Here is a 25,852-nt window from a genome sequence, read left to right as displayed (position 1 = left end):
CCTATTCTACCCTATGGCACCGGTTAACCATTGCCTATTAAACCCTATGGCACCGGTTTTGAACCGGTGCCAAATAGGGGGTTTTTGGCACCCCTCAAATAGGCAAAGGTTCAAACCGGTGCCTTAGACCGGGTTTAAACCGCTGCCTAATGCGTTTTTTCTACTAGTGTAAGGTTTTCTGAAGTGTTAACTTTATATATCTAAATTTTATAAGCTGTAACATACTAACACTTAACAATCAACAATTTCAAGTTTAAATTGGAAATATATTTATGTAAAAGCATATGAAATGGACTTTATAAATAGAGCTGGATAAGCAATTACCACTGACATAATCTCACATTACAAAATTTTCAGCATGAAAGTCTAAATTTGTCAATATACCTTCCAACAATTCTTCCTACAAGTAATTTGAGGTTTAGTGCATTTTGCTAATGCTACTGCAGGAAGTACAAAAGGCTGGGAAAGAAATGTATCCAGATTGCCCCTTTGGTAGAAAAACCCTGCATCAGAAGCTTAATCATATTTAGGAACCATAAGCAAATGCACATTGAAGATATTAATTGAGTGACCCTTTAAAACTCACCTCAATCTTTGTTGGTAATATACTGCTGAAAAGCTGCAGCATTAACTCATAAATCATTTGTTAGAGCCTGCATTCAAGTAGATAAGTATTATGCTATGTGTGACTACTTAAGCATAAGTGTACATTAAGCATAAATAGTTAGGAATTGTCCTGGAAAACTGACCTTTGAAGATTTTTCAGATATGATCCCAGCCTTGTATAGTATATCAAAAGACACAACATTCCTTACACCATCTGCATCTTGTTTTTCATTAACAGGCTTACTTAGCACTCTTACTTGGCTTGATTTCCGTGCTCTAGATAGCCCAACATAAAGCTCCCGCCATGAGAAAAACAAGGACGCCGTAAATAAATCCCAACCTTGTTCAGAGTTTGGCCTTGAGCTTTGTTTATAGTCATGGAAAAGCTCAGCTTAATTGGGAATTATATCCGTTCAAACTTGAATGGGTAATGGCTGGAAGAGGAAGGCCTTAGGTTAGCACGTGGTAAAAATACCATTTTGCCTGAATGATGGCCTGTTGTGATCATACATAGGATAACATTTGGGTAGAATGCTTTACAAATGAGTCGAGTCCCATTACATAGGCCTGAAGCTGGAGCTATGTTCCGAAGCAAAATTACAGGACAGTTCTGTTTCAGAACCAAGGAGTGTGGGCTCATTCCTCCAGGGCATAAAGTATTTAAAAACTCAGTTGTGTAGATGTTGCAACTATCATCAATCAAAGAATCAAAGATTTTATACACTGCTGCTTCACCGGGGTGATTTTCAATAAGTAGGCTGTTGATTTCATCAACATCATCATTAAGAGGTGTTAGTATAGCGCGATCGGTGAAAATTTCTGGGCTGAAGTGACCTTTTGACAGCTCTGGGAACACCTCTTTAATAAGGTGTGGCAAGGAAACACCTTCTTCTTCAAATGGGATAAGGAGCTCTTCAGGGATTTGGATGTTTCCAGTTTCTGTTTCCTGGAGCTCACCATTTCCAAGAGCCAGCAAGAAATTAGAGAACAATGGGTCTGACCGTGCACGCATGTTCTCACTTAGCCTAATACGCGTAAAGTATTTCCATAAATGAGAAGAAACTAAACTTGCTTCCACTGCTTCTTTCTGAGATTTCTTAGGCACAATAGCCAAAACTTGCCGAAAATCTCCTCCAAAAACAACTACTTTACCGCCAAATGGTTGTTCTTCCTCACATAAATCTCTAAGCAATAGATCAAGAGATTCAATATTTTGTTTCAAAGCCATCGAAGCTTCATCCCAAATTATCAAAGAGCTCTCTTTTAATAGGTCTGCAAGGCCACTTTGCTTAGATACATTGCAAGCCATTGACACGGTGTGGTCTAGAGGAAGTTTAAAACGCGAGTGAGCTGTCCGACCCGTGACCATATTTGATGCAGCTATGCCTGATGTTGTTGTAGGAAGCACTATCTTGCCCATCTGTCTAATGGCAGCATAGAGAGCACAATAAAGGTAAGTTTTACCCGTGCCCCCAGGACCATCGATGAAAAAGACTCCCGATTCTTCACTGTTGACCTTGCTCATAATTGCAGTGAAAGCCTCATGTTGCTTGCTGTTTAACGTAGAAATTGCTTCAACATATTCATTAGGTATAGGTGTGTCTAATGCATCTGCAATATCTTTAGTCGTGGTAAGCGCTTCATCAGCAGGAACGACTAAAGACTCCAACCCAAAATCTTGTAATGTCTTGCCCATCTCTTCTAAATATCGCTCCACTTCCCGAACTGTTATTGCTTTAACTTTTTGTTCCTCACCTCTGAATGAGTAGTTGTAGTCTTCACAAAGAGCGGTGTAGTATTTATGCCATAGTGCTAAAGGATCACGCGGATTACCAAAAATAAGTAGTGTTGCAAATAGCCTTCGTAGTGCCCGTGGAATTTGTGCAGTAGCAGCTTCATCCATACACTTTTCCACAACATCATCTTCACTAAGTAAACCCAACTTAACAGTAGCTTCTTGGAATGTAGCATAGAGAAACCCATTAACAGTACGCAGGTCTTCAAATGATGTGGGACCCCTTACATGCGTTAAGAGAAGACGGAGAAAATATCTCTCCCCTTCAGATGGAGAAACAAAGGCTAATCTGCTAACGACAACACCAATAGAACGTTATGTCCATGTCTTAGAAGAAGGATGCCACACATTATGTTCGGAAAATTCAGAATACAGATATTTTGACTTGTCTGGAAATGCAGCATTCATTTTGAAAAACTCAGTTAACGATGTTCTGGCCCTTCTACTGTCAGCAACTACATCCTCTAGTTGGTCAGTAGCATTAAACCTAACAGAATGATGGTTTGGCAAGTGCACCTACAGCAACAGTACAGGCGGATGCATCTCATAAAGATCAAATGAAAAGATCCTCCAAGCAGCTTCACAAGGAGAGACCCAACGACCTGACTGAAATTGTTTAATCTCATCAACAGGTTGCCTCACGCCTGTTTCTGTTACACTGAAAGAACATCTATCATGCCCTTTGTAGACATATTTATACAAATACTTCACAGCTTGAATTGTGGAGCAAATCTCTACATTAAGATGGCAATCAAAGAGCGCTGACAAGTAAGGATTGTAGGGGATCACCCATTGGTTGTCTAGACTTCTCCCCCTAATTCGAATAGACTCACCAGTAAAGCGCATGCGGTAAGCAGGGTAACCACTATCATTGTTGGTGGTTGTGTCGTTGTATGCTTTTGGGTAACCATATTTACACTTTCCTTCAAACCTTTTCTTGTTCATGTAGGAGCAGCTAGGATCGTCCTTACCACAAGGGCCATGCATCATATGGCGAAGAACAATTTTACGCAAGTGAGGGTTGTCATTGCTAGGAATCTCAGCACAAGTAAACTTGTCATACAAGGCTGGTTCCTTGATTTTATACCCTTGTTTCAGTATAATCAGCATATGTACATGTGGAAGGCCACGCTTCTGAAACTCCACAACATAAATGAAAGTGGCCACTTCACCAAAGACATTTTCTTCTGTAATCTTCTTTTTCAGTGCAATAAGTTTTGCCCTGAAAACACGCGCAACTAAATCAGGCCGGTCTTGAGCCTTTCACCGGGAGCAAGTTCTGCTTTAATTTCTGGCCAGTTGGGATTGCAAGTCATAGTCACAAAGAGGTCAGGCTTGCCAAACCTTTGCGCAAGAGTAACTGCATTAAGGTACCTCCTGCTCAAATCCCTAGGACACCCAAGGAATGTGGGGGGCAATATAACTGAGTGCCCAACATTAGAAGCATTTGTTTCTCCACCATCAAATGTATCAACAAGACCTTGATATAATTCAACCCTTATTTTTTTTTTGTTTTTCCAGAAAAAATCCAAGCGCGTATTTTCAATCTTCACATACATGTCCACAATGAATTGCAAAAACAGTCGTCCTGCTCTTAGCAGATAATTACCAATTCGTATTTGGAAACGATAGGCATAATACTCCCTAGCAGAAATAAACCTACCCCGTTTGCCATTAGTAGCAGCTGAGACAACAATATGCAACAAAAAATTAACTATATCACCCATCTAATTGGTTAGAAATTTTATTGGCAATGTATGTATATTAGCTATGCATGCAACAAAGAATACTAACAATCTTACATGGATCATCTCCTTGCAGCAATGCAGCAGCAGCAACATCATCATCCCCATCTGCAGCGACTGTGGCTACAAAGCTCTGATCATGAATCTGCCCACAAGAAGACATTTTTAGAAGGCCTTGGTGCCAACCACAATCACCACGAGGGAATAATAAAGGGTACTGCAGAGGGTCATAGCAGCCATAGTAATGCATTATACGGTGGCTCTCAGTAGATTTCCCGTACACTGTGATGTGAGGAGTACTTTGTTCATGGGATGCACTGGCATCAGTCCATATAGCAGCCACCTCGTCAGATGTCGGAGCATTGTACACCCGCTGATCCAAAGTAGGGTTTTTGTTGAGGGTAATCACAGTTTCAGCTGAGACATTAATATCCCTCAAAGATTTAAAAAATCTGGCATAAGGGTTATGCGACATAACTTCCATCAGTATTGCAATAACATCTGCCTGGAGCTCTGGGAAGAGGTCAAGTCGGTGCTTAGCCTCATGCTGAGAATCATAAAAGTAAAGTTGAAGGAACTGTGGCTGGGTGCCATCAGGTAACAAGTCAGGCACAAAATGGTATAGCTGCCCATGTAATTTAAAAGCATATACACCTTTTTTGACTGTGATTCCAATGCACCCCCCAAAGAACTGAAAGAAAGCATATTATTATATAAACGCGCATATGTTTGAAAATGGTCAGCGATTTCATCTTTTGCAGTGAACAGTCTAATAATCTCAGGAGGAAGCTGATTATAAACAATCACACACTCCCCACCACTACAGCAAAATTTGGGGGGTTCATAGGCAAATTTTTTTGCCAAGCATTTGTCACATAAATAAGGAGCTGCCAATTCCAAAGGAGCTGTTGGCATTTGGTGGCCAACATCCCATGCATCTCCAACTACATATTTATAACCATGCCTTAGTTTACAGTTTGGACAACATGTATAATAAAGCAATTAAATATAGCAAATTAAACACCACACTACCTGGCCCTATAGGTTTAGGCTTCCTTTGTTTCTTTTTTTTGGGCTCTCCAATAATTCCTCGTATGCGTTTACTTGTTCGAGTTTTAGTTTTAGAAGATGAAGGGTAATCAGGGTAGTCTGTAGCAAGCGAAGGTAACATATGATATAAGGTAAAATCCTAACATATTCAATGTACAACTATATAATAGGCTATGAAGACGATACCCACAGATGGCCGACACTGATAAAAATCTAGAAATCAGTATACTCCTGCCATGTATAGATAGTAAACGCCATCAATACATATACACAATAAAAAGCCAAGCCTCCTAAGCTCACACTGTGATAAATGGTAAAAATAACAGTGTATAGATGCAAAACAGTGAAACAAACTTTAAAACTGAGAAATTGTAGATTTCATTGCTCTTTAAAAGTCATTATCCAAAATAGCAATTACATAGACAATGCTTAAGCTAAAGAAAAATACATGGCCATCAAATTCAGAGTACAACAAACACAACATCACAAAGTCAACTGAGCACTATAGCTCTTAGGTTTACAAAACAACAATACTAAACAGACCATGAACAAACACAGATTCGAAATTTGACCTATCATCTATAAACAAACCACCCAATAACTAATTCCTTTTCCTACGCTTAAAAACAGCCTCCAAGTCTGATGGGACCCTAACAAAGTTAAGTGCAGGAGGCTGATTAGATGCACCTGTCCTCTTGAAAGTAGGACGAGCTCTACGCTTACGAGGAGTATTAGGTGGTAGGCTTGCACTTGGGATCTTGTTACAGAGGGATCTTGGTGTGCTGCATTCATGCTCGTCTAGAAAAGGCGCCAAGTGAAGTGTTCCTTGCACGCCAAGCACACGTTCCTGAGCAGACATGTAACTCTCTCGGGCCAATGAACACTTAATGCCAGCATATTTTTCATGGCCATAGTTCAGATCAATTATTTCTATCCTATACCTGCACTGGAGGAAAGAAACAACCTTCACAACAGCATTTTGTCTAACAGCTGCCTCACCAACACATATGTCACTATTTATACACTCCATGTTAACTGTTTCTCCAGGGCAATACACCGTAAGCCATGCCACATACCCCTGCAGTGCAAGCTCAGAGGACTCAGTAGTTGAGACTCGTGCACAAGTCTCTACAGTCAGCACATGCAGCACATCCAAGTAGTCAATAAAGACATCCTTGGCACCTGCCTTCTCAGGGAAAGCACTAAGCCAATTAACAGGTGGTTTCTGAAGCAGCCGTTCCTTAGACTCCAATGCATCATGCTTCTGCTGGAACAGTACCTCGCAACGCTTGTACATCCAAATCTTAGTACTCGTCCAATCATGAATACAGAGGTCAAACTCTAGCCTCAAAGTGTCTGACAGCATCCTTTGCCGCTTTTTCAGATGAAGCCTCCAACTTTTCACCCTCACCACCATCAAAAGTGTAGGTGTGTGAAAATCCAAGGTCTGTCGTTTCCACATGCAACTTCACATGATTCTTATGAATGTCCACTAATTCATAAACAGGAGGTGGAAACTGCAGGTGATCCATAACCTGCCTTAACAAGCAACAGTACGAAATAGAGACCTTGCGAGACTCTAGCTCCATGACCTGTGTGCATGCCCAACGGATCAAAAAATTAACATCGTTCCTATTCACTAATTCCACAACATAACCTACCTCATTCCAATCAATCCTATCCTAAACTAAAACAAGCAAAGCCCTCTTAGAAACATACACTAAAACTACCAGTCAGCCTAAAAAAGAAAGCACACACCATTAAAAAGGACCACAATCTAACAGGCACTTACTCCATAATGAAACAGAATTTGGTATCACTATCACACATTTAAATTAATATCTTTATCTAAACAGAGCACAATAGTGAAATACAACATATATCACATACCAAGCACATATTACAACCAAAAAAACTACTATAGGATGTATAAGCAATAGTAAAGAAAACAAGAAATAGTAAACAAAAGCAATAGTAAAGAAAACAAGCAATAGTAAACAAAAGCAAATAGCATAAAGATCAGAAAAGCAATACCAATAATTCTGGGCAGCAGATGTAAAACAAGACCCCAACACCAGCCAACAAAGAGCAAACAGGACCCCAACACCAGCCTGCACAAACCATCACATTACAATCAATGATCTAGCCAATTAATATATTATAACTCATTAGCCAATTATACAAAACAACCATATCAAAACCAATATAATATAAACAACAAAAATTGGAAATTAGAACTTGTGTAAGAGCATAATTAAATATAGTGCATGTAGCTCTAACATCCATAATTTGTATAACTAAGATTGCTACACAATTAAACAACCTAAATATAAAGTAAATTGTCATAGGAAGCAAGTGTAGATATATTTAGTTTGAATTGGCAATCCAAGTAAGTCCAATACAAGGCCATAAGAATATATCACATTTTCTGATTTTCTGATTAGTGTAAATTGCTCAATATATGCATTCAACAAGAACAAGGAAAACTAAAATGATTATACGAGCAAGATATTACCACCAAGAGTTCTTGCTGGTTTCTACCTTTTTTTTTTTTGGATTTTGGATTGGATTTGGATATGATTTGGAATTTGGATTAGGACCTAAAGTGATAAATATATAGATAGATAGAAAAGAAGTCAATGTCATTTTCATTGATTTCTATATAAGCTCAACATAAGCCTTGAGAACACCAGCAATTTTAAGCAAAGCAAGCAAAAACTACAAAGGGACAAGTTTTAATTAAATGAATTATAACTATAATAATTATTATAATATAAGGTATGTAGTAATCTAAATTCAATGCTTATATATACAATTTACTATATCAGTGTATAAAGGGCAAACATATGAACAAGTTGTTAATCTAAATCCAAAGCTTATATATACAATTTACCCTATACTGATGATAAAATGAATTATAATAGAGACAAGTTTTAATTAAGGTATGAAATCAGAAAATTTGAGTCAAATACAAAACAAATTTTACTATATCAGTGTATAAAGGGAAAACATATATAATCTAAAAATCCACTGCTTATAATGATGAACTGCTTATAATGAGGGAAAACATTACCTTCTGATAATGATGAACTGGTAAGTATTTTGACATCTTGTAGCCATTGATGAAAAGCTGCGATTTTGCTTTATGAATTGCAGAAGGTGAGGAAGCCGGTGAAACCACATAGAAAGTCGACACATAGTGTTGTGTCAACTTCATCATACAGAGTTCAAGAGAAGAAGCAAAAATCTAGAAAAGAAAATTGGAGTGAAAAAAGGGAGAAAAAATTAAGGAAACAAATTGGAGGAAAAAAACGGGAAGGTGCATTCAGAGGAGAAGATTGCATGTCTCCATGAATCACCAAAGAAGAAAGGTTGAAGGTGACAGAGGGAAAAAGAGAAAGAAGACACATGTCCCCTCCAAGGTGCCACATAGGCAAGGCTAAAACTAACACTGCCAAATCAAAATAGACAAAGTAAGAAAAAAAAAAACAAAACAAAACAAAAGCAATCACACATGCCACTCACACATGACACTCACACATGTGAGCACTATTCATAAGGGAACAAGTGAAACATTTTAAGGGTTGTAGATACATTTTCCTCCTTTAATTTCTTGTTGTCATCTTTCTCCATTATGTCTCCGTAGTATTTCGAATAGTTGATCGATCTCTTAAAACCTTTTTAGGGAATGATATCTTGAAACTTAAATGCACCTTTTATTGAATATTATACTGCATGTTAGTGCTATTGCCTATTGGTGAGAAATTGCTAAGTGCAATAATTTTTTTTTTACAAAAAACTGAAAAATAGTGAAGTAATTTTAATTTAAATACATAGGAAAGCTTAGACAAGCTAATTTGACAATTAAGTTGCCCTTGGAGAGTTGGAGATGTTCTTGTACATAAGTCATGAAATACAATTATATTTTTCTTACTTTTATTTGCATGACTAATAATGTAAAAAGAAGTATAAAAAGAAAGGTACTAGCATATATTTCGTATATGAAAAAAGTATGTGTTGTTGACTTGTTGGCATAAACCATTAATATAAATCCATATAATTAATTATACCATGTTAATTAGTGCATGTATATCTGCACTTAGGGGTGTACATCGGTCCAAAACTGGACCAGACCTGGACCGGACCTGTTTGGACCGGGGACCTGAATTGGGTAATTATGAGGACCGGGACCGGACCTGAATTAACAGGTCCGGTTCCGGGCCAGACCTGAAAAATCAATTACAAAACTACATAAAGTCTATAAAGTCCCGATTCTCAAACACCAAAAATACAAATGAGTCCACCGAAAATACAAATAAGTCCACGAAAACTCAGTTTCAATTTTTCAAAGTTTGGTTTTCTTCTTTTTTTTTTTTTTTTTTAATTACGATTTTCCCGGGTTTCAGGTCCGGACCTGAAAACCCCGGGTTTGGACCGGGTCCGGACCGGGACCGGGAACCTGGATTTTTAAGAACCGGGACCGGACCTGAATCAACAGGTCCGGGTCAGGTCCGGTCCGGTTCAGGTCGGTTCAGGTCCGGTTTCAGGTCCGGGCCAATTTTTGTACACCCCTATCTGCACTAATTAATATAATTGTATTAATTTGACTATAAGCATTTTTTTTTTTTTGACGAGACTATAAGCTTGATACTTTGATAGTATGAATCATCTAGGAAAAGAAATGGAGTGAAAACAAATAAGAAAAGGCAAGGGTAATGTTAAGTGGATGTTACCAATAGTTGTTTGATACACATTAGAAATGGATTAAAATTCCATTTTCACTCCTTAAAATTCATTATACCAAACGTGTTCGTTCTTCGTGAGATATTAATTAAATTAGTCTAGTAATAAGAACGATAATCAAGCAATCAAATTTAATTAATATCTCTAGGCTCATTAGTTCCACACTTATAATAGAATTAAAATTGATCTAATCTACGGAATTTAATTATAAATAAATCAATTAATATAGGATTGAACACATTTCAAAACCTAATGATAATGAAAGCTCATGATAAGATGATGGTTTCTATTTTTATTTAGGAAAATGTTATACATAGCCCTTAGGGCTACATTTATTTATTTTAAAAGGCAAATCACTAGTACAACAATGTTTTTTTTTGAGGGAACCGTAGAATGAGCTTTCATTCACAATCACTCCAACTATTTAGTTTGATAATTTTGTACACAGCTTGATCTTATTCACGCATTTATAATTAAGAAGTATTTTCGCTGATCATAATCGTGTTTTAAGGTGTCTCATTAATATCTTAAAGGTATACAACCTAAAAAGCCCTTTAGTCAAACTAGATTTATTCACAAGTTTTTTTTCTTTTTTCAATTCGTTATTAATTACGTACTACATTACATTGTATCGTACCTTAATTAGATAAAACTTCATTTTTTTTGTGCATGTGTTTTACAAGGCATTATTGAAGATGAAGGTTCTCAGAGCTTCCTGGAGCATTTGGGTTGCCAGCTCAGCAAGAATCAGTTATAACAAACTAAAGTTTATTATAACAACTTTACAGTCAGCATTATTATTTCATTTATTTTTCTTAGTTTCCAGCTGTATTAGGACAGTGGTATTTAATGTTTCTCAGCTGTACATTTTTAATTCATTCAATACATTTCAATAAAGATACTCTTCTTTCTCTCTCTTAATTCTCTCTCTGTAAATTCTTGAGCTGCTTTCCTCCATTAATGAAGATGAATAAAATCGGTTAAGGTGTTCTGTTCTGTTCCTCTTAGATTTGAATCAGTTTTAGTTTGCTTGTTTTGACAGCATTAATATTATTAGAGTTGGTAAAGGTGGCATGATACGATAACATGATATTAACAAGACACGAAAAAATAATAGGGTTAGTTTTTAACACGTTTAATTAAATGGGTCAACACGATATGACAAGTTAACTTAAATAAGGCAAATAAAAAGGAACAGTTAGTGTTTATATTCATTTCCAACATGATATTAACACAACCCAACCAATCTAAGAAGGCTAATAATTTTTCATATAAAACGACAACACAATACAAAGTAAACATAGAAAAAAGTATTAGTGTTCAATTAAACGAGAAAACACGACATGACACATTTGTTATATGGGTCGAGTACGTGGTGATGAGGAGGCCGGCTAGGTGGTGACGTAGGAGTGATGAAGTGGTGATTATGGAGGAGTGGTGGTGGTGAACAAGGTGGTGAGGTGGAAGGAGAGAGACATTTACGGTGTGTTTGGATTGAAGGAAATGGAGGGAATTAAAAGGAAGGGAACGAAGGCAAATGGAGAGATTGAGTTTCTTTCATTTGGATAACAAATGAGAAAGAAAGGGAATTGGAGGGGAGAGAAATGGAGGGATTAAATTGCATGTAGGAAATTGATTCCATCCAACAATAGATAGATTTGGAAGGAAAACTCACCATTCTTCCCTTCCCTCCTCTTCTCTTCCCTCCCCTTCTTTTCTTTCCCTTTTCTATAACCAAACACACTGTAAAGATTTTTTTTTTTTTTTTTTTTTTTTTTTTTAAAAAAAATTAACCTATTAAACATGTTGTAAGTAAAAAGACTTGTTTTGAGATAACAGAAAGACTTACGTGGACCTGATCCACAATAATATTATTGTAGACCCGCGGTTTATACACACGCAACTAACATTATATTGAACATAGTGACCCTTATTTTTGATATAGTAACCTTATTTTTAACATAGTAACCTTTATTAAAACTAGTATAACGCTTAATATTATTGTGAAGTTGAAATACGACGTATGACCCTAATTTTAACATAATGACCTTTATTATTTATATTTACCACTATATAAAATATTTCATTAAAAAAATTAACCTCTTATAGCGTATATATTACCAAAATGACTTTTATTTCAACATAGTGACCTTGTTTTATTATAGTGACTTTTTTTTTTAATAAAACAACCCTAGTTTCTCTAATGTTAGTGGTTCACAATAAATTATTATGAACCAGGTCCATTTAAGAATTTTTATTGAAATAATAGAGGTGAATGGTGGGCTTGTTTTCAGAGTACTCAAAGGTTGGCCTATTTTGAGCAATTTTCGCAAAAGTGAGATAATTTTTTTTTTCCTATTTTAAATTATTGTATACTCCATAGTTTAAAATAAAAATTATAAAATAAAATTGATTTTTTGAAAACCTCTCTATTTTCTCCTAAATCTTAGCCTCCATTGTTGCTTTTAAAGGGGCTTACGTCGGATCCTAGTGTTTGAAAGCCCCATTCTTAATTTGTTTCTTATAAGATTTGTTTTTTTAATTTTTAGGTTATAATATAATTATTTGAGGGGAACTTGTCTCACTCAAAAGAAAGAGTTTTTGCTTCGAAAATACAAGATTTTTCCCATCTTGTTCGAAAGACATAGTTATCCTTCAATAAATAGATTAGGTGTTCTCTGCACGTGATACAAAACATTAAAACATATGCATATAAGGATTTTGATACCAGCATGAATGCGTGATACACCCCCTCTTTTCAAAGTAGAATATTAAGGCCCCGTTCTTTAAAGCTGCTCTGCTCGCTGCTTTGCTCTGCTCTGCTCAACTCTGTTCTTTTTCAAATAATAATTAATAATAACAATAATAATAATTAATATTCAATAATAATAATTAATATTATATTGATGATAATAATTTATTATTTTTAATAATTATAATAATTATTAATATTAAAAATAAATTTTAAAAATTATTAATTTTAATAATAATTAATATTTAATAATTATCAATAATAATAATTTCCAATAATAATAACAATTCTTTCAAAATAATAATAATAATATTATTATTAATTAAGTAATTAATTAAATTAATTGAGTAATTAATTAAAAGAGAACCAATTGCAGCATGCCACTTGACATAATTACCTTAATGACTAACGACATTAACCGCCGTTAGTCATTAAGGATATTTAGTGACATTTTTGTGAAATTCAAGTGTATACGGTGAATTTGAAAATTTTTATGGGTATATGGTGAATAAAAAAATAACTCAGGGGCATTTGGTGAAATTTCCTTTTTTTTTTTTTTTTTTTTTTGTGGATATATGTCACCGAATACTTATGAAATGGATGTATTTTAATTTGATTGTGCTTTGATATTTACATATTCAATTATAAATTTGTAATTGGGCAATCTTTTGTAATTTAGATTCCATTTTTCTTTTCCTTTTCTTTATCGAAATTTGAGTGCACAGAGCAACAAATTTGTACATTGGAATAATGATGCACGATGCCATTGTCTAAATTATTTTACGCTTTTAGTCATTTAGTGGGACCTAAGAGACCGCTTATTAGGAAGAACATGTCTCTTTGCTTAATCTAAGACACCGGAAAAAACATACGATCTCTTATGCTAAGAGACTACTACCTAGGCACAAGACCTTTTGCGGTTTCTTAGGGCCTTTTTGACCGGTTTCTTACCCCAATTTTGTAGTAGTGATTTTTCCTCTCACACTCAGTACTTTTCATTTAACCCTACGCCACTATCTTTCTTTTACAATTTTTTAATACTCCAATTACCCCACTTACCTCTTATTTTATTTAAGACAATTAAATTGCCTAAAACTATGTGTTGGTCAAACTGTAATACTTAAAAAAACACGAAGGGAGTATACAATGTAAATTAAAATTTTATTCAAAAAATTATATTAGATTATAACTCTCAATAATTATAATATAAATTTATTTTTTAGTTCAAAACGTACAACATCTCTTATATACTTCGTATAATATATTCTAATCAATTAAAATAAAATGTTTCACAATTTAATATAGTTTAATTACTGTATGAATACCTGTCAATTGGCTTAGGTCACAAGTCATTTCGAGTTAATCCCTTTAGGCACGGGTAAAGAAATATAAACCCTAACCCAAATTTTTGGGTTCGGAGTAACCCAACGGGTTTAGAATCATTTTTTTTATTAAATTTTTATTTTTAGCTAATTTTAAGAAATTTATAATATTTTTTATATATAATTTTATAATAGCACATTTTTACCAATATTATTTGTCATTACATGCCTAATACATAATTTAAATCGTCATAAAAGCAGATTAATTCCTTACTAATTTTGTATCTATGATATTTTTAAATTTTGACATATACATAGTAAATAAAAAATTTATCTTAAAATTCAATAAACAATATGAGCATCGCACGGGCATTAAACTAGTAAGTTAATTGTTTTTACTATACTAATTTGCTCCCAATTTTTATCATAAAATAATCGACCATCTAGGTATGTTTTCAGGTGCTTTGTATTTTGTATAAAATTAAATTGTCACATTACTAACTAGTACTTCATCCGTCTCTTAATACAAAGTCTTATTTCCTTTTTGGATAAATAAAAAATACAATGCCTGTTTCTAATTAAAGGTTGTATTTTTTGACATTATTTCCCTCTTTTTATGAGTTATGCACATATGTACTTTTAATCATTAGAATTAAAGAATTTATAACTTTCTTAATTCCCACACAAAAATCAAAAGAGGATTTGTATTAAGGGACGGAGGGAGTAGTAAAATTATAAAACTATAAATTTTATACAATAACTGATTACTAGTGATTCAATTTTAGATGATTATATTAGATTGAAATCGAGTTTACTTGCTACTCCCTTTAAAGGTCCTTCGTATACGTGGACGAATAATAGGGATGATGATCAACTTATTTTACAGCGACTGGATAGGGCTTACATGACTTCTGATTGGTTTCATAATTATCCTGATAGTCGGTTACTCAATCAAGCGATTCTAATTTCTGATCATGCTGCTATATTCTTTGATGACTCCCCGTTCATTCAACTTTCAAACCGTCCTTACCAACTGGACAACTGCACTAGTAGAAAAATTCATTTTGGCACCGAGTTATTGGCACCGGTTCTTTAAAACCGTTGGGAAAAAAATTAGGCGGGTTTTAGTAAAATAGAAATGGCACCGGTTCATACCAAACCGGTGCCAAATTAGAGAAATGCCACCGGTTCAAACCGGTGGGAATTCTTAAAAAAAAATACCAGTTTTGCCTTATACGATAGCCCTTATTTCGATCCTCTCCTCTCTCTCCTCCCCCTTGCTCTCTCTCCTCTCTCTCTCTCCATGACAGCTTCCCACCGCAGCCACCACGACCTTGAAATCCGATACTTCAACGGCGGTGACAGATCCTCACTCTTGCCTTATCTCTCCTCAAAATCGCAGTCACATGCAATCGAAGCCACCACCGACCACCGCCGATTTCCCTTTCCTTCGATCTCCTTTTCATCACTGCGTCGCAAGCAACACTTTTCTTCTCGAAGTTTAGGGTACAAGGTAAAGGCAGGAAGAACAGGAAGATAGGTAATTTCTGGTCTGGATTTTTTAAATTTTACACATTTTCGCTTTATGTTGCTAATTTATGTGCTTATTTCAGTGGTAATTCATTTAATTATTGGATTTTGTCAGATTTAGAGTTTAGGGTTAGGTTGACTGTTTTTGATTATCAGTGTATGTTAGATTTGAGGGTTTACTTGTTCTTAATTTAGGGCTTTGAATTTTGATGTATTCCATTTTTGTAAGTTTATGTCGTTGGATTATTATGAATTTGGTGTTTAGTTTTGCTTTGAAAGCGATGCAATTATGACATTTTGATGGCTACTATCATGAATTAATTGTTCAATTTCTACTGTTGTTTGTATTTTTAATCATTTATTTGGATCTATGTGTTGGGCATTATCTCTTTTTTTCTAGGATTAGTTAATTTTAATATTAGAAATCAATTGGGAAAATTTTAATTGATTGTTTGATAAGCTGGGTTTGTGATTTTATATTTTGAATCATTACTGTCATAAAGCCTGTACATTTTACTTAATATGAAAATTTAGGGTTTATCATGTTAGAGTAATGATCTGTTTTTGTATGTGAAATGCAGCAAATTGATAGCTTTCTGTTGGGTTAATTAGTTTGGTTTGTTCTGCTAATTAGGTTAGAAACAGTAGTGAGTTTTGTGAAATTATCAAAATGCATGATAAATTTGAGATTCTAGGGAGAAATTTTGTATATTTGGTTGAATTGGATGATCTAAGTGATGATTTTGTGAATGGATGATGTATAGATGGGAAGACATTTAAGAAGCCACGTTGTCTTTACGACAAGGAGCGATTAAATGCTGAATTGAAGCTTGTAGGAGAGTAGAGGCTTCGTAACAAGAGATAGATCTGGAGGGTTTAGTATGTTTTAAGCTTTATCCGTAATGCCGCAAGGCATCTTCTTACTCTGCTCCTTGATATATCATTTGGTCTCTATGCTCTGTTTTTTAAAATCCTACTATGGTCTGCCCTTAGAATTTTCTCTGTTATTGAGCTGTTGTCCTTGCTTGTTCTAGGTTCCTTAGTCTTGATTATGTTTTCTTTTCCAGAAATGAGCTAGATGAATCGATTTAGGTGCACTGGTGATCTACAACGTTCTCTATCTTAAAATAGGAGTCTTGAAGCTAGTTCTTGTCAGTTACTTTCTACCAGATTAGTTTAGTTTATTCAGTCTCCATGGACTGAATTTTTGAGAAATTGAATATACTCTTTTCCATGAATAAATCAAAATATAGTGATTATGACCGAATCACTATAGCACTATGTTTTTCTGTTTTGAAATATGATGCATTCGATCATCTGAGTGATTCAAGTTAACTGTCACATGTGGCTATCTCTGATGCATCTTGATTGATTCAAGTTAACTATCACATTCGATCATCTGACTGATATAGCACTATTTTGACTATCGAATGTTAACAATCACATGTGGCTATATCTGATGCATCTTGAACAACCATATAGATTATGTTACCCAAACTTGAGTACTTGTTGGTGTAGACACCCATTTGTGTCTCCCCAAAACCAAACCCAGTGATGAGTACCTTTCACGTCGAATCATAATCGAATGAAGCGAAAGTGTGGAAAGTCTAGTGTTGCGGATAGTTTTAACTCTTTTCTCTTCTCTCTGTTTTTATAAACTTATTTTAAGAAAACAGCCAATCCAGTTTGGTTGGTCCATGATATAGGTCCAATAGTAGTGTAGTTGGATGGGGCTTGCAAAGACCTTTCCAACGATATATTATAAGCCCAATTCCGATGAATATTGAGAAAGTTATGGCCAATTTACTAAACTGGGCCCGGTTTGAGCTTTATATACGGCCCAATGATCTTGGGGAGGGCCTAATATGATTTATCACTCCTAATGCAATTAGGAATGGTTTTAGTCTTCTAGAAGGTTCTTTTCATTCCTAATTCAATTAGCATTGATAAATTGACTTTTGTTGATTTTTCAGAGTTTTAATTTAATCAAAATCAAATAGCATTTTTGAGGAAATTATATGATTTTATCCTCCAGTACGGTAAACTTATCGGATTTTCGAAAACGCGTTAAATTTAAGCTTGGCGTCTGACCCTAGGCCTTGGCGCATGGAACCAGGCCTGGCGCCTGGCGCTAGCAACTGCCGCCTGGCGCTAGTGATGGTGCCTGGCGCCAGTTAGCCAGGGTTGGCGCCAGCTCTGTTTTCTGAGCGTCTGACTCTGTTTTGTTTAATTTATCTTTTTGGCTGATTTTCTCTATAAATATCGTATTAAAAACTCCGTTTTATTCATTCATTCATTCATCACCAATTCTCCTCATTCACAAGTTTTCACCTACAATCGGTTTTAATTAGCATTTTCTTAATTCTTCATTCAATTCGTTCTTCAAACTTTGCTTTTTCATACAAAATTCCGCATTCACAAGATCTAGAAACACCTAGCCATATTCGAAGTTGCCTTCGCCCTAGACGTGAAAGGTTTAGTTTATGAGGGTTTGGTCTCAAATCTCTCTTTCAATTATTTAATTTAATTGTTTGTTTTATTATTTTCCTTGAAGTTACTAACGTGTGTATTTTGTTATTAGAAAGAGGTACGAAACATCAAAGTAAGTACTTTAATTGGTTTTAATTGATATTATGATGTAGAAATCATGTTTACATCATAAATATGATTATTTAGGGTAATTTTAATATTAAATATGATTGTTACGATGCTTCCTATATTCTTCCTAATATTTATGATTGTTAGTATCATGTTAGGGTTAAAGATATGATTTTTATTGTTTATTGACATGCTAAGGTTTGTTATTCATCTTGTTAGTATCATGCCTAGGATCTTGCTATTATTATGCTTTAATATTAACATGAACATGATTATGATTATAGTTGTTATAATTTATGATGATTATGAATATTATTATTGTTATTTTGATGATGATTATTTTATTTATGATTATTATTGTTTTGATTATGACTATAATTTTATAATGATGATTATTATTATTGTTATGATAATTATTATGATTATAATTATTATTCATGATGATTATTATATGTTGCTTGATATTTTATTGTTATTGCTTGATCACACCTTTATGCATGTTTAAAGGGAATTTGTACTTGTAATCACGCTTAATAAGATAATTAATAATCTTGTTTAGGGTTAATATGATTATAATTCAAGTGATCGCCAATAATAGTTTATTTGTGCATTAAATTCAACCAACATAGATAAACAGATTTAGGGTTAAACCTATTGATTGTATGTTAATCAGAAAGCGCACATGAATACGATCAGAATAAAGTAGAGGCCTATTATTAGGGCAGGTTCAATCTCTTTTAGGTTGGATTTGTACCTTCATCCCCGAACCCTTATTTGGTTCTAGACCTTATGGAGTTGACGATCTCTTGGATCGTTAAGGGGTGTAACCTTCATCCTATGAACGGTTTACAAGTTCCTTAAAAAACTTGTTGGCGACTCTTTTGCTCTATCTTCTTCCCTTTTGGACGCCACCGTACTTTAGTGTATGATCACAGTGGGGTTCAAGCTAGTGGGATTTAAAGGCTTGAAATTATTCCCTACAGTTGGATATCGTTAAGTGGCCAAGTGTTTGCCTCAACTATTTTGAACTTATTGCTGTTTGGAAGGATTAGTATAGTCTCATGTCTTTCTCATCCAACCAAACTCAAAGAGATTGGGGGGAGGTAGTTGTGGCATCTTTTAGCTTACAATTTGCGTATACTTGAATCTGGTATGTGATTTTTATGAGTTAGTGGGAGTTAGTATCATACATGCTCTGCCAAGACATGCCCCGCAGCCATATTGTTGTTGTTGCCTCGCAGGCCCCTTCGAACATAAGATATCTGTTTTCTTATTTTTGTTGATTTTGTTAATATTTCTTGCATCCGTTATAACATGGGGATTATGGCAAGATCTAATTCCTAGATTTCAAAAGCTTAACATCAATTTTGTGTCTTGATGAGTTATAATACTACAATTATAACATCTAGAAAAATATTATAATAATGCTTATGATGTTCCGTTTTAATTGGCTACTACTTATTGACTTCAGCCAAGTTCCACTTGAAGGGAGGTTTGTTCATTTTGGTCACCCAATGACAGCAGTGAACTATGTGTGTGGTGAACTGTATTAATTTCTTTGTGCTTTTGTGCTTTTGTGCAGATTTGTGTGTGGTGTTGGCATCACATAATGGATATGGCCTAGAAAGATGAGTCGGAGGGACGCTGCCTGCATGTTGCACTACATATGATAAAGAACGAATTGTAGGGATGGCTGCAAACTGTGAAAGGTTGTTTAACTGCTGCAGCCGCTGCCTCGCAGGCCTTGCTGTTGCAGCAGTAGCCGCTGCCTGTGGTGGATATTGGAGCCAATTCTCCACTGGAGCTCCCATCACCGCCACTCTCTTTCCCGGCGATGGTATTGACCCTGAAATTGCTGAATCCATCAAACATGTCAGTTTCTCTTTCTTCTCTTTGATTTCAATTTATCATTCATTTTTGTTGCAGAATTTTGATTTGATTGTTGAATTTGAATTGGCTTATATGATTTGTAGATGTATATATGGCGAATTTATTGTATTTTTATTTGAATTTGTGATTGTGATTTTAGGGTAGATTTTTTATTAGTTTCTCGATAATTGTCACATTTTTTTCATAATTGATGTTGTGTAGTAACTCGACATATATTGTTTTCGAAATTGGAATCGGAATTGATTGTGTTATTTTCTGTGATTTGCTATTAGAAATTGTTAGGAATTAGTATATGCTATTTTTATTTACTAATTTCAGTAATTAATGGTTTTTGAATTGTATAATGGTTATGCTAAAGATACTGCTACTCTATGATTTATGGATTGCATACCTAATAGTGTTTTCCTTGTGTGTGTGATGATCATGGGCTGATTTCTGCAATCCGGTTGCCCTGTTTGGTTTGCAAAGGACATAATTTTGACATAGCAGCTTGCAATTCCCTCGGTGACACCATCTTTTGGTGCAAGTGACTGATCTTTGTTTGAGTGCTTTGTTGTGCGGATTTGGTGCCCTATTTTGTTTGTAATGGTTTTGTGAGTATAATAGTATCTAATGTGATTTTGTTAATAATTTTGGAGGTAAATTCATATGATTATGGGGGCTGTAAAGTACTTGTTTGTGAATTAGAGCTGATGTGATGTGTTCCTGTGTGGTGTGATTGTAGGTTTGTGTAGAGGCTTCCTTGTGGCTTTAATTTAAATTACGGGCTGTTGAGTGTGAGGAGTAGAGCAGGGGCAGTGAGGGAGTTGTGTGGGGTAAATTGGATTTGAGAATTCCTTTTGCTTGCAGAATAACTCTTACGAGTTGTTATCGTTTTGACAACACTGCTCCTATAAATTAATCTTAAGTCTAGTATCACATCAACACTTGATGGTAATCCTGGGCACCGTGCCGTGCCGGGCCGCCGCGGGCCGTGCCTGGCGGCCACGGGCTGGTTCGTGCCGTGCCGGTCGTGCCGGCGGGCCCAGGATTTCGTGCAGTGCCGTGCCGGCCATTTTCACAGGCCAGCCCACGGCACGGCACGGCCCTCGTGCCTGGCGGGCTCGTGCCGTGCCGGCCACGTGCCGGCCTGCGGGCTGGTGCAGTTTTCAAATAATTTTTTTTTAATTTTTTTTTTATGACAACATAATAAATTAATAAGTTTATAATGTATATAAGTTATAAAATTATAATTATAAGTTTTATAAGGTTATAACGTATAAGTTATTAAGTTATGAATTTTATAATTATAAGTTGAATATTTATGTTTTATAATTTGTATATTCAATATTTATATTTATATATTTACTTTATACTATTACTTTAAAATTTAATGTTTATGATTTATTAGTAATTGGTATAATTTTTTTTTTTAATATGAATTTACAAATTGTAACAAAACGGGGAAAAAAGGCAAATCGGACTTTGGATGTGAATAATGCGTACTTTATATTATTATTACTTGAGTTGAGAAAATTGTACAATGATAACAATGATAAAAATCATACAATGATGGTATTAAACAAAAATTGGAAAATGATACAATTGATATTTTTAAAATCGTACAATATACAATAATTGTCTATTCTTCTTCTCCTTCTTCTTGCTCGTCTTCGTCTTCGTCTTCGTCTTCGCCTTCTCCTTCGCCTTCAAGGTCATCGGCTAGTTGCATAGATTGGGAACTAGCCGAACCCGAACCGGAAGCGGAGGTTCCTTCTTCGTTGTCGTTGTGGTCGTAAAAACGGTCTTGTGAGCGATTTTCCGCATCCAACCAATCTTTGAAACACACGCACATTTCTAGTGTTTCGGGTTTTAGACTTGTTCTTCTATCGTCTAAAACCCTTCCGGATGCGCTGAAAGCTCGTTCGGAGGCGACGGAGGAAACTTGGATAGCAAGAATGTCTCGTGCCATTGCCGCCAAAGTTGGATGCTTCGAGCTTTGTTGTTTCCACCATGCAAGGAGGTCGAGGCTGTTTATCTCCTCGTCGTCCATGCCTTTGGTGAAGTCGTAACTCAGGTACATCTACAACTCCGAGACGTCGCTTTGCGTTCTCCTGATTGATGAATCACCTGAAAACCTTGAAATCAAGTTAGTAGCTTGTGAAAATAAATGTTTGGCCTTCTTACTTACGTTTTTGGATGGTTGGGAAGGCCCTGAGCGAGGAACGGTGCCATATTTGGTTTCATAGACTCTATATAAAGCAAAAAACTGATTCTTCACATTAGTCTTATAGTTTTCTACATCATCGTCAAGAAACATGCATTGAAAGTAAATGTCAACTAACATAAATGTGTTTTCATACTTTTGCCTAGGATCTCTAATATGGAAGCAAAAATATAAATCAAAGGAATCTCACTATAATATTTACGCCACTTTTTTTCCATTGCTGGAAGATACTGATCATAATCACTTTGATGGCGATGATCAGCGAAAAGTTGGGCGAGTAAGCATGCATTAGAAAGAAAGTTTTGAGCACAAGGATTGTAAACAGTAGAAAAACAATACGTCATGTTATATAATAACTGTAAAAATTGCATATATCTTTCACAGTTTTTCCAATCATCACCATACAAAGCATTTTGTGGAAATTTTTGGTTGTAAAATAATGTTAACGGGCCCTTGTACTCAATTTCCTTTGTTAACATGTCATAGGTGGAATTCCACCTAGTTGGGCAATCGGTTCTAATTTTTATTACCCTTATCTTTTGTTGTTTTAGAAAACTCTTCCATTCTTGGTATATAATGTTAGAGCTATTAATAGACATAATAGCATCTCTGATTTTGCTGTAGTATGGGCCAATTGCCCGAACTCCATCCTGTACACATAAGTTAAGTACATGGCAAACACATCTAGTATGAAGAGCTTCACCGTCTAATAGTACATCGGTTAAGTTTTGTTTGATAAGATTAGCTGTGTATGTCATAGAGGTTGCATTATCAAAAGTCATAGACATCATTTTATCTCGAAGGTTGTATTCGTCTATTGCTTGCATTAAATGGTGAGCAATGTTAATGCCGGTGTGTGGGTATTCCAGCATTTTGAAATGTATTATTATTTTTTGTAACATCCATTGATCATCTACCCAATGGCAAGTCACACATAAATAGTGATATTTATAACCACTATCCCAAGAATCGGCTGTTAAAGATACTCTACAGTTAAGGTTACTCAATTCGGCTTGTAACCGGACTTTGTACTCTAGGAAATTTTTCATTGCGGCGGAACGAACGGTTTTCCTAGAGATTCTTTTATGTTGGGGTTGAAGTGCTTTGTTAATGTAGGTGTTGAATGCGTCACTTTCCGAGAAAAGAAAAGGTTGTTCGGCGTGTACTATCATTTTTCCTAGTTCATCCCTATCCCTCTCATAGTTGTATGTAAAGCCGTATGGATGGAATTGGGAAATTTTGGGCTGGGTTGGATCACTAGCTGGTTTTGCACAAGCTTTCATGTGTCTAGATAAGTGTCCCGTCCCGTTTTTGGTAACTGCCGTGAATACACTATTACATGTTTTACATTTTGCCCATTGTTCACCATCTTTACTTAGGACAAAATAACGCCATACCTCACTCCTTCGGTTTTTCAAAAGTAGCATCTCAGTTTCGGTTAACCATTCATGATGTGTGTGATGGTTAGTAGTGAGACTAGTGGGAGTGGCAGTAGAAGGGGTAGAACCGGAGGGAATTCGGGTACTTTCTTGGCTACCTTGGCTAGAACAATAGTTTTGTTGATCACCGATATAATTAGGTGGAAATTGGTATGGTGGTAGTGGAAATTGGTTTAGTGGTGGTGCTGGAAATCCCGACGTATTATATGGCTCATAGCCCGGGGGGAAGTAAATGGGGTCATTGGTTTGACTCGTAATTTGGGGGCTCGTTGTATTTGGCGGTTCCCTAGAACTACTACTACGGATAAGTCGGCCTTTCCCCCTAGATCTAGATGATGGGTTGTTCGATGCCATAATTAACAATTAACTTTTTAATAAAAAGTGGTTAACTATACTAATAATAATTAATAACAACAATTTTAACAATAAAAATATCAATAATATTAATTAATAACAACAACTATAACAATAACAATAACAACAAAAATAAATAATAACAACAATTGTAACAATAATAATAATTAATAACAACAATTATAACAACAACAATAACAATTAACAACAATAATAATTAAACAAGATTATTCTAATAATAACAATAAAACAATAATAAATTTAAGATTAGTTTAGATCTTACAACCGTGCTTCAACGCTCCACTAATTACGATTACGAACTTTTTAATTTTTTCCGATATTAGGAAAATAATTAGAGAATTTAAGAGAATAATTAGAGAATTTAAGAAAATAAGGATTATTAGAGATTTAGAGAATATAAGAGATAAGAAGAAGAGATTGTGATTTTGTGATTTGGGAATGAAATGGAGGTGAGTATTTATAGAATTTATGGGGAGCAAATTGGCAAAAAACTAGCCGTTTTATAGCCGTTTTTTTTGGCTTATTAGAGCTAGATGAAACGGTAACATTACCGTTGGCCCGCGGGCCGTGCCTGCGGGCCAGCACGGCGGGCCATGCCCGTGCTCGTGCCGGGCCGTGCCTGGGAATTTTCAACCCTGTCCGTGGCACGGCCCGTGGCACGGGAGTTGAACTTCGTGCCGTGCCGTGCTTGACTTCGGGACGTGCCGGGCTGCGCCGAACGGCGGGCCGTGCCGGGCGGCACGCGGGCCAACCCGGCCCGTGCCCAGGTTTACTTGATGGTAGTGTTACTTTATCATTACTTGCATAGATCTTCCCACTTGCACATTAATATCTTTTTTCTTTGTCAACTTTTGTATAATCTTAATTACTTATTGTTAATCATTCAATACTTGCGTAGAGTTTACAAGCTCTGCACAAACCAGAGAATCTAAGCCAGTGACGTGGTGTGAGATTCAGGCGGACGCTGCATCTCTGTTCGCTGCTGTTCTGCTACTACGCTGCTGTTGTTCTGCTACTATGCTGCTGCTGCTCTGCTAGTGATTGTATGTAGGAAGTTGTTGCTCTTGTTATAGTGAATATATCCAATGTATTTCTTTTTCTTTGTTTTTTGCAAGTGTAAAATTACAGGTTATCAATGAAATTATCAGTTTCAAGTATATTATGTATATATATAACAGTCTGCTGACAATTTCAGGTGAAAAAAGCAAAAAAAAAAAAAAAAAAAATTTGTTTTTTTAGGGCATTTTTGGCACCGGTTCTGAGCAGAACCGGTGTTCATAATTGTGTTATTGCCACCGGTTCTGAACCGGTGGCAAAAACTCTCACTTTTTGGCATCCCTCACATGAACATCGGTTCAAAACCGGTGCTATAGGGGGTTTTGAATCGGTGCTCTTTTGTATTTTTCTACTAGTGCTGGTGTTTGGAATCAAGATATTCATGAATTTCTTTAGTCTACTTGGCATCGCAATGTCAATGGCTCGCCAATGTTCATTTTCTCTAAGAACCTGCAACATGTCAAGTCTCTTATTAGGAATTGGTGTCTCAACAATAAGAAATTTTGGGGCATAGATTGGAAATTTTTTTTGAAGGATCTTGCTACTGAGGGTGAGCTAGTCCAATCACTCCCTGATGCCTCTCTCTACATGACTAATATTGTTACTTCAAAAGATAGTATTTTATTGCAGCTGCAATTCTGGAGACAACGCTGTAAGAAAAATTGGATACTTAAAGGCGATTGTCCTTCTAAACTTTTGTTTTCGAAGATTAAAAGTTGACAAAAGAAGAATGAGATTAGTTCCT

At 35.6% G+C, this 25,852-nt stretch overlaps 1 protein-coding gene and 1 long non-coding RNA gene across 2 annotated transcripts; one reads left to right on the top strand and one right to left on the bottom strand.

The window, feature by feature from the left end:
- Positions 1-437: 437 nt before the first annotated feature.
- Positions 438-6,493, bottom strand: LOC110706532. The gene is made up of 11 exons (XM_021884449.1): positions 5,815-6,493; positions 5,179-5,295; positions 4,866-5,090; positions 4,204-4,809; positions 3,746-4,085; positions 2,996-3,623; positions 2,775-2,917; positions 1,117-2,690; positions 750-997; positions 587-619; positions 438-503 (listed from the first exon to the last, which is right to left on the bottom strand). The coding sequence occupies exons 1-11, from the start codon at positions 6,491-6,493 to the stop codon at positions 438-440; spliced, it is 4,659 nt and encodes a 1,552-aa protein (XP_021740141.1).
- A 12,645-nt stretch (positions 6,494-19,138) lies between these two features.
- LOC110706496 lies at positions 19,139-25,208 on the top strand. Its single transcript, XR_002508363.1, has 2 exons — positions 19,139-20,013; positions 24,950-25,208. It is a non-coding gene; the product is annotated as an uncharacterized LOC110706496 (long non-coding RNA).
- Positions 25,209-25,852: the final 644 nt, after the last annotated feature.

This window comes from Chenopodium quinoa, unplaced genomic scaffold, assembly GCF_001683475.1.
Source record: "Chenopodium quinoa cultivar QQ74 unplaced genomic scaffold, ASM168347v1, whole genome shotgun sequence".
NCBI classification, from domain to species: Eukaryota; Viridiplantae; Streptophyta; class Magnoliopsida; order Caryophyllales; family Amaranthaceae; genus Chenopodium; species Chenopodium quinoa.
This window is presented reverse-complemented; position numbering and strand designations above follow the sequence as displayed.

Coding starts and splice junctions, on each gene's coding strand:
- LOC110706532 (XM_021884449.1), bottom strand. CDS start 6,493: ATGTACAAGCGTTGCGAGGTACTGTTCCAGCAGAAGCATGATGCATTG. Junction 4,086..4,203: donor GCTGCAAGGAGATGATCCAT/GTAAGATTGTTA, acceptor TTGTTGTCTCAG/CTGCTACTAATGGCAAACGG. Junction 2,918..2,995: donor AATTTCAGTCAGGTCGTTGG/GTCTCTCCTTGT, acceptor CTGTTGCTGTAG/GTGCACTTGCCAAACCATCA.